General features: G+C 42.6%; 1 protein-coding gene across 1 annotated transcript in view; it reads left to right on the top strand.

Moving 5' to 3' along the window:
• Slc18a1 (solute carrier family 18 member A1) overlaps window positions 1–9,794 on the top strand; it is a 47,496-nt gene that overhangs the window by 19,986 nt on the left and 17,716 nt on the right. The window contains exons 6-9 of the mRNA XM_021219495.1: window positions 1,777–1,860; window positions 2,740–2,832; window positions 4,362–4,451; window positions 4,664–4,707. Coding sequence (XP_021075154.1) covers window positions 1,777–1,860; window positions 2,740–2,832; window positions 4,362–4,451; window positions 4,664–4,707 — 311 coding nt within the window. The remainder of the gene's footprint in view (window positions 1–1,776; window positions 1,861–2,739; window positions 2,833–4,361; window positions 4,452–4,663; window positions 4,708–9,794) is intronic.

Below are 9,794 nucleotides of genomic sequence, written 5' to 3'. Positions count from 1 at the left end.
AAAAAAAAAAAAAAAAAGTGGTGGTATTTGAGTTTACTAGATATTAGAAAGTCTAAGAATGGGCATTTCAGGCCAAAAAATAAAAGAATAAAAAATTTAAAAAAAGGAGGGACCAAGAATATGTGCTTTTGGGAGACAATGAGTAGTGGGATGCGTTCGTGTAGGGCTTCAGCTAAGCTCATAAAACACAACCAGTGACACCTATAATGAGTGGTTAGGAAGATTAAGTTTGTCTGGTTCAGAGATCTTAAGAAGGTTTTTCCCCTCTGGAGATAATGTTTGGGAGTTGAGGATGAGGGATGTCTGGGTCTATCACACACCCTCTACACCCTGTAATTTAGTTTGAGACAGAACTCTCGAGTTTGCTTCTCAGTTTCATTTGTGTTAGTCACTAGTAGGTGGTGTGTCTTCAAGACCATGAGTTGCATGTGCTTTTCTTTTTCACATCTGCCACCAGTCCAGCAGAGCAGCACAGTTAATGTCATTCAATAAATCCCAACTGATACACTTAAATGTTAATTCTTCAAAAAAATTTAAATTTATTTATCTTTATGTGCATTGGTATTTTGCTTACAAGTATTTCTGTGTGAACGTGTCTGATTCCCTAGAACTGGAGTTAGACTGTTGTAAGCTGCCATGTGGGTGGTGGAAATTAAACCCGAGTCCTCTGGAAGACCAGCCAATGTTCTTAACTGAGGAACCATCTTCCCAGCCCCTAAATATGTTAATTCTATGAAATGATGGGTCTCATCTCATCATGTATGGTTAAGGTCTATGTAATAGTGACTCATCTCTGCTCAGAATGACATCCTCGATGAAATCTGAGTCAGCTTGCTAACAGAACTGACCTCCTCCTCCTGCTTCTCCTCCTCCTCCCCCTCCTCCCCTCCTCCCCCTCTTGTTTGTATTCTTAAAGGATTTATTTATTTATTTATTTATTTTACTCTATATGCATGCCACAGAGCGCATTAAGGTAAGAGGACAGCTCGCAGGAGTTGGTTCTCTCCCACCATGTAGTCCCAGGATTGCACTCATGCTGCAGGCTTGGCAGCAAGCACTACTACTGAGCTCTCTCTCTGGCCTAAAAATCATTCTTTTAAAAAATGGTTTTATTCATAACCTATTTTGTTTCCTGTTGTTGTGATATAATTTTTTTTCCCAAAAGCAACTTGGTTAATAAAAGGATTTGTTTAGCTTACAGAGTATGTAGTCCATGATCGGGAAAAGCCAAGGCTGGAACCCAGAGGCAGAAACTGATGCAGATGTCATAAAAAAATGATGCTTACTAGCTTGCTCCCAGTAGCTTGCTTAGCTACCTTTCTTGTATCATCCTGGACCATCTGCCTAGGAATGGCACTGCCTATGTTGGGCTGCGTCCTCCTGTATTGTTTAACAATTAAGAAAATGGCTCACAGACGTGGCCACAGGCCAATCTGGTCTAGGCAGTTCCTCAACTGAGGTCATCTCTTCCCTGATAACTCTGGGCTATGTTAAGTTGATCACCAAATCTAACGGTGACAACTAACCTAATTAACCCAGTATCTAACAATGGGTTTTGTTACGAGTTTCATGCATGATATTATGTATTTTTGACCATGGTCACCCTCCTCCCTAATTCCCCTCTTTTATCCACCGTCACTCTGATACTTCCTCTTCCCAAGGAATCCCCCTGCTACAAGTTGAATTAGGGTTACTTACAGATGGGTGGGTGGGGGGCTACTTACAGGAGCCCAAGCAGCCTGCTAATGTCTAAGGAACCCTCTCTCTCTCTCTCAGTGTTTGCTTTCTCTGGCACCTATGCCCTGCTATTTGTGGCCCGAACTCTCCAAGGCATTGGATCTTCATTTTCATCTGTTGCAGGTAATACTGCAACACACACACACACACACACACACACACACACACACACTCCCCTCTTACCACTCCTGTAGGTACTACATAGAATTTACATGAAGAGATTAAGGAGAATGCCATCCATGGAGGTAGCAATTGTGATTCAGGAATGAACTGATTGTAGACTTGAGGGCAGGGCCCATACATTTCTGACCTAGATTAATTTCTGATGTTACTCAGGTGCAGCCAGCTCAAGGAAGAATAAGCCAAAGCTCAGGGTTTTATCTGCTGCCTCTCCGTGGCCCTCCCTTTGCATTGCTTTTAATTTAATAGGGATTATCTCATTAATGTCACTGGAGTTTTCTAAGTATTGATAAACAAAAATGTCACAGTATCCCAGGAGGCTGCTGTGTTATGCCACTCACACAGCTGAATGGCCTGATGGTCTACTTGCCAGATATTGCCAGTCCACGCTCTCTCCCGGGTACCTAGTGTTTTCAAGTTCCTCTTCGAGCACCATACTGAATACAGTGGTCCATTCATATGTCTTCCTTTCTCTGACCTCCTGGTCTGTGACTTCCTCATGCAGGGAGGTGTGTAAGGGAATGATAAAACCCTATGAAACATGAAATAACTAGACAATAGCATTATCATATTACCCTTCCTTGAAGGCTTCTCATAACAATATCAACAATGTCAGCACCAAAATAATGAGCTGTATGTTGGGGAGAGGCAACTGTGGAGAACAGTATTTGTGATATACTCTGAGCTAAGTCTTATAAAATCCCTCAAACAAAACATCCAGTAAAGACCACCACTCAAGATATTACAGGGTTGGGACCAAGGGCTGTGGGAAGTGATCAGTAACTTCCCATATGCCAAGCCTAACTGTTATTTTCTATCCAGGGCTTGGGATGCTGGCCAGTGTCTATACTGACAACTACGAGAGAGGAAGAGCCATGGGAATTGCTTTGGGGGGCCTGGCTTTGGGACTTCTGGGTAAGCAGCAGCTAAGGAGATGAGGCATTGCACACCCGCTCTGTAAAGATGGCTCCAGGAGGCAAGTACCTCCTGTGGTGGAAGACAAGTGTTTTCTGTGCCTCTCTGGCCCCCAACTGTGTTCACTCCTTCAGAACAATCACTAGGGAAAGGTGACATTTCTTTTTCCTTAAGAAGCTATAAAATGCAGGGGGGCCTGGGGATGTCCTGAAGGCCAATCTGTCCAAGAGAGTGAATGTGCTCACATTAGTGACCACTGCCCCCACCACCTCTACTTTCATACAAGGCTGGTGCTTTCCACAGGAGAGCTGGTCTTTTGCCAGAGTCCCTGCTGATTTCACAGAAGTAATCTCTTTTAATCCTCATTATCAATTTGTGAAGGATAAATGGCTGTCCCCAGGGAAAAAGATAAGAATAAGAGTTTAGGAGCTATCAAAGGTAATTTGAGAGCCAGGAATAAAGACTCAGATTTTCTATACTCAGAAGCTCCAGCTCCAGACAACATGCTTGTGTTTTCCTTGAGGCGTTGACTTCATGTTGCCTAATTGAACAAGCTTTCCTTTCGCTGAGCATTCTCCCAGGCCAAGCACATTGCCTGCACAGATGGCATGGAGGTTACAGCTTTCAACGAAGTTCTGCACTCAGGGAGTTTACAAGATTGTTGAGGGAAGACCCAAGTTTCCTTCTTCTCTGACCTGTGCCTTACCAGCCACCATGGTAAAAAAAAAAAAAAAAAAGAAAGAAAGAAAGAAAGAAAGGGAAGAAAGCCTTGCTCTTTGTTAGTAGCCATATTGATACCCACCATCCGATGTGTGTCATATCAGACTACCTCATCATAGTCACTATCAGAAGAATGAGCATGTTTCATCCCTGAGAGCCCCTTCAAGGTCAGCTTTCTCCTCTTTCTTGCTTAGAACATGGCACTAGCCTCCTACTGGTTCTCTCTCATACCTTCTCCTTCCTTAATGGTACATACCACCCAAAGAATCTTTTTAGAGCCTACAACAGGTGGTGTTTCTTCTCTGCTAAAAAGTATCACGTTTCTCAATAACCAACAGGACCCAGTAGATACCTCATCTGGACATCTAGAGCCCTTGATTAATGTTGCCTCAACCATCTTAATCTTCACATTTCCCCTCAAAATCCTCATGTTCCATTCACATCAGCCTTCACCCACTTTTAGACCCTTCAGACTTGCTTCTACACATTGTCCCAGGTGCAATAGACTTGGCAAAGCACTTGCGACCACCTGGCCTTTCTGAATCAGTTCACTAGCGTAACACAGTATTTTGTGCACAAGACCGTTTACTGCTGAATATTTTGCCACATCTCAATGACTTGTCATATTACCTCCCTGCCCCTGCCCTACTAAGTTGCATTTACTAGAAAGGTCTTTGTCCTTGAGGGGTCTTCTTGACCCCTGAGACCCCAGCCTCAGCAGAGCTTAGACCCTAAAGCCTTCAGTTAAAGGCTCAGCAGGGGATGTGAAAGAGACTCACTGCATGTGTCTGTGCTGCCTTTTCTTTCAGTGGGAGCACCTTTTGGAAGTGTGATGTATGAATTTGTGGGCAAGTCCTCACCATTCCTCATCTTGGCCTTCCTGGCACTGCTGGATGGAGGTAGGTCAATGCTGGTGCCTCCAGACAGCTCAGCTCAGGTTGGAAGTGCATTATCCCATGGTGTTTGCCTTGACATGCTCAGATGGGGCAAGGACTGCTCCATTCTAGGAAAAAGAAACTGAGGAAGTCAAGGTGGTAACTATGTGGCCATTAGTAGAACCCCAGTTAACCAGTGAATAAACAGAACTGTTCCCATTTCCTTTTTTTCTCAGCTCTCCAGTTTTGCATCCTGTGGCCTTCGAAAGTGTCTCCTGAGGTAAGTGATCATGAAACTCCATCATTCTGGGATAAATGGCATGGCTGAGCCCAGGAGAAAGGGGATGTCAGGAAAAGTGAACTCCAGATTTAGATTCCAGGCAGGCCTGCACTTAGGGTAGCAAAGGAGTTTGCCTTGGTATTGGACAAAGATGGAAATAAGGCTGTAGAAAGAACCATTTCTTGAAGAAGAAGAAGAAGAAGAAGAAGAAGAAGAAGAAGAAGAAGAAGAAGAAGAAGAAGAAGAAGAAGAAGAAGAAGAAGAAGAAGAAAAACAACACTGTTTTCTAAAGGATGAAGAAGGTGTCAGAGACCTCTCAACAACGTGCTCCAAGAGCATCCCCAGTTGAAAGCCATTCGGTCATAGTTAATAAATACCAGAGTTGGTGCTTACCTGACTCCAAGCAAAAGATGGCTCTGAGCCGTATTATGAGGGGGATGGGCACAGCATTGAGGGAGGAGTTGCCCAGGGTGTAAGCACTGATCAAGGAGGTACTGGGGTGCAAGCATTTTTCCTGTGGCAGAAGCAGTGGTGTCGTCTGGAGAAGGAAGGAATGTGTCCACCATTCCTGGGCCAGGTCCTCTCAGTGTGGGTGAACGGCTTGAAGTCAAAGGAGAAGGGACTAGAACAACAGAGGTAGAGAAGAAATGGACACCATTGGGAAAGCAAGGGTGTGTCTGAGCTGGAGGAGAGTCTATATGCAGAGAGCACAGAGGTGGGATCCTGTGTAAAGTGATAGAGAGGACATACTGTGGATATGGTACTGGGGCCTGAGGGGCAATGGGAAGACTAGAAAGAAGTTTTCCTTGAGTTAGGAAGAAAATCTTAGAGAAAGAAACTAAAGCAGTGAAGAAAGACTGGATAGAGACTGGATTTGTTCACCTCACCATTTGCCTCTAAAACGGGTCAGCAAAATAAGGCAAAAGACATGATTTTTTCCAAGGGCTGGGAAACCGAGTAAGACCAAACCAGAATCAGAGACCCAGTTTTGTGTAGCCCAGGCTGGCCATTAACTCACTGTGTGGCAGAGGCTGAGGATGGCCTTGAACTCCTGCCCTTCCTTCCTCTACCCCCTGAGCTCTAGGATAACAGGGGGCCAACATGCCTGATTCTGAAAGTTCCTTTTTAAGCGAAAGACAAAGAAGAACTGAAGGGAAACAAGCCTCCAGAAGATGAAAATTTAAAATTCTGGAATTAATGAAATAAGAAATGTATAGACAAAAATGAGAGCAATTCCCCTCATTAAACAGGGGAGAGAGTTCAAGCAAGGCAGACTGTAGTGTCACAGGGTGAGGGTGGTGGTGAGGTGGGGGAAGAGGGGCGCGGGAGTGTGCTGAATAACAAGGGTGACCAGGTGACCAGCCAAGTGGGAAAAAGAAGCCGGGAAGACTAGGGAATCAAAAGAGATTAAGAAGCTAAAAATAGGAACGCTTTCGCAGAGAAGGAAGCTATGCCTAAAAGCAAAGCCAACCAAGGCCAGCAGGGTTAACAGAGATAAAGAGTGAAAAGGGGAGATCAGCCCCACCCCCCAGACAGCTGCAGAGAGAAGGGCAGTGAAGAAAATCTTTAGAATGCAGTAGAGCAAAGCAAGGCGGGCCAGTACAGTAGTGTGTGCTATGCAGCCCCAGGAGGAGTGGAAGGAAAGGGTCAAGGATAAGGAAGTGCGTCCACCCCCAGGACTTACCTCGAAATGGGAAAAGCTGCCACAGCATGGGCGGGTGTTTGCAAGCCTTTGGACCTGCACTTTGCCCTCTACATTGTTTTCTTCTTTTCCTGGTTTACTTATTTATTCTGGATTCTTGTGAATCAGGGCCCCATACTGTAGATCTGCCTGGTATTGAACTCAATGGTAATCCTCCTGACTCAGCCTCCCCAGTTGTAGGTTTATAGCCATGAGTGGGAACACTTAGTTCCTGCTTGTTTTGTTTTGTTTGTTTTTAACAGGGCTTAAAATTATTTCTTTTATTTTTGAGATTATAATATAGATACATCATTTCTCCCTTTCCTTTCTTCCCTCTAAAGCCTGCCCCATTTCTTCTTTTTCTTTTTTTCTATCTTTTTCTTCTATCTTCTTGTTCTTCTTGTTCTTTTGTTCTTCTTGTTCTTCTTCTTGTTCTTCTTGTTCTTGTTCTTCTTGTTCTTGTTCTTGTTCTTCTTGTTCTTGTTGTTGTTGTTGTTGTTGTTGTTGTTGTTGTTGTTCTTGTTGTTGTTNTTCTTGTTGTTGTTGTTGTTGTTGCTCTTCTTCTTCTTCTTCTTCTTCTTCTTCTTCTTCTTCTTCTTCTTCTTCTTCTTCTTCTTCTTCTTCTTCTTCTTCTTTCTCCTCCTCCTCCTGCTCCTCTTCCTCCTCTTCCTCCTTCTCCTTCTTCAAAATATATACTCTGAATAGAAAATTGAGGGCTGGTTGAGTGCTGGTGGTGCAAGCCTTTAATCCTCTACACCTGGGAGGCAGAGGCAGAGGCAGAGGCAGAGGCAGAGGCAGAGGCAGAGGCAGAGGCAGAGGCAGAGGCAGAGGCAGAGGCAGAGGCAGAGGAATATGAGTTTGAGGTCAGCCTGGTCTACGGAGTGATTTTCAGGGCAGTGAGGGCTACACAGAGAAACCCTGTCTCGGGGAAACCAAGAAAAATAAATGAATAAATGAATAAATAAATAAATAAATAAGAAAAGGAAGTTGAGGGCTAATTTATTAGTAGAATACTTTTGAAGGTAGGCTTGGGTAATATGTGGCACATTACAGCTTAGGCTTACAGTTCCATCATGCTTACTTTATTAGTCTTTTCATCCTACTTGATGTTTTTCCTCCAGTGTTTTAGGAAGAATATACCAACTTTTTACTTAAAAGTACACAGAGTACATTAATATTGCATTTTAATTCTTATAAACATTTAATAGATTTTATTCTCTTATAAATTTTTAGATTTATTTCATTTTACATGTATGTATGTTTTCTGTGTGTGTGTGTGTGTGTGTGTGTGTGTGTGTGCACGTGTGTGTGCCTGATGCCTGTGGTAGCCAGCAGAGAGCACTGGATCCTTTGGACTGGAGTCACAGATGATTGTAAGCCACCATGTAGTGCTGGGAGTTGAACCCAGGTCCTCCATAAGAGTAACAAGTGCTCTTAACCACTGAGCTTTATCACCAGCTACCATTATAATAATTAAAAAAATAACTTTCAAAATGGAAAGGTTCAAAATTCAGAACATGTATATGCACTATTTATTAAGGGCTCTAGAAAAGATCAGTTTCTTGTTATTATTCCTAACATGAGGCATTTATTTTAAGAAAGTAATTTTAGAGGAATTAAAGGTCTTATTTCAGCAAAGATAGCAGAATGAGTGTGGTAGGTCACTGTAACTCAGCACTAAAGAAGCTGAGGCAGAAGGATCATGGGTTTGAGGCAGTCTGGGCTATACAGTGAAATTCCTTGGACAAAACAAAGGTATATGGCAGTATTATAACAGAGGAATGAAATGCTGATAAAAAAATCTTTCTAGCCATGGGCAAAACAGTTTAGCAATTGTTAATATATCAATCACAACTTGAATATTAATTATGAAGAATTAACAAATACAGGAAAACTTTAGAAAATATGATGGAGAAGAAAGCCATTCATGCATGTGTACATGGTCATGTGACAATATCTGTGCAGTATAAGTAAAAACAAATTATCCAAGTAAGGTTGCAAGAATGAAGAGTGAGAGAAATCAAAATAGTTATACTTTGTTAAAGAAAACACCACAAAGCCAGGCAACTGTAGCACAGGCCTTTAACCCCAGTACTCTGCAGGCAGAGGCAGGTGGATTTCTGTGAGTTTGAGGCCAGCCTGGTCTAAGAGCGAGTTCCAGGACAGCCAGGGCTCTGCTATACAGAGAAAACCTATCTTAAACAATCAACCAAATAAACAAAAATCACTATGAAGAAATAATGAAAAAAAAAAAAAGGGAAAAATGAGGACATGTATATGGTGGAAAGGTTTGACTCAAAGGCTTGGTAGATCAAGATATTTGAAAAGTAATTAAAGTCACATATAAAAATCCTTGGCATTTTATGTCTCAGGAGCCCTGTCTAGCATACCATCTGTGGTTTGTCTTACAAATTCCAGGGAATGATTATTTTCAGCCTCGTTTTACAGATGCAGAGTGCTCCTGAGAGAATTTGGGACTGTGATGCTCTGAGAGTGCCATTTCCCCTCAGTGTAACAGACGCCTCTTTCAGTCTGCTGCAAGGTGTCTAGGAATAGGATTAACCACCCACCCCAAACTCCTTAGAGAAAAGCACCAAAGGCCTGCTTGCAGACTCTCAGGCCCGGAAGGTGTTTGATCCCAGCACCATTAGGGTAACTATCCGCCCAGGCCAGCAATATTCAACCGGATGCCTCTACCTTTATTTTACTGAGTGGCCTGTATGGTAGTCCTACTGAATACTCAACAAAGAGACTAGCTTGTGACTATAGGAAAGTAGAGTATGTATAAATAATTTTTAAAAACTTGAAGGCTGGATGTAGCTCAGTTGGTAAAATGCTTGGTTAGCACACATGAAGCCTTGAGAGATCTCATACTGTATCTTGTCTCCTTATGCTGCGATGTGTGCAGTGACTGCTTCCATGATAGAGATAGTATACACAGGTCGGTTGGCACCAAGACCTCCACTTCCAGCTCACTCCACAGCACTTACAACTGATTTCCTCAATCTATATCTCCTCTGTATGCATTTATATTGACAATATTTAAAGAAAAATTTTATTTACATATTCATGCAGTCCTACAATGTGTATAATCCTACTCACATATATACATACACCTGCAAACACACACACACACACACACACACACACACACACACACACACACACACACCCCTACTAGCGAGCATCTTAGATTTTTTGCAGTTCCTTTGGCCTTCATACTCTGCTTAGAAAGAACTTGGATTCATTTTTATTTTCACCTTTATGTACAATGTATTTAAAATCTAATTATGTTCATTTGTTGATCTTGATTTTTTTTTTTTTTTTTGTCTTTCTGCCCTCCATTCTTGCTTAGTGCACTAGGGTACTTGGCCCCAGTATAGACTGATGACTTAGCGCCTATCCC

This window comes from Mus pahari, chromosome 19, assembly GCF_900095145.1.
Source record: "Mus pahari chromosome 19, PAHARI_EIJ_v1.1, whole genome shotgun sequence".
NCBI classification, from domain to species: domain Eukaryota; kingdom Metazoa; phylum Chordata; class Mammalia; order Rodentia; family Muridae; genus Mus; species Mus pahari.
This window is presented reverse-complemented; position numbering and strand designations above follow the sequence as displayed.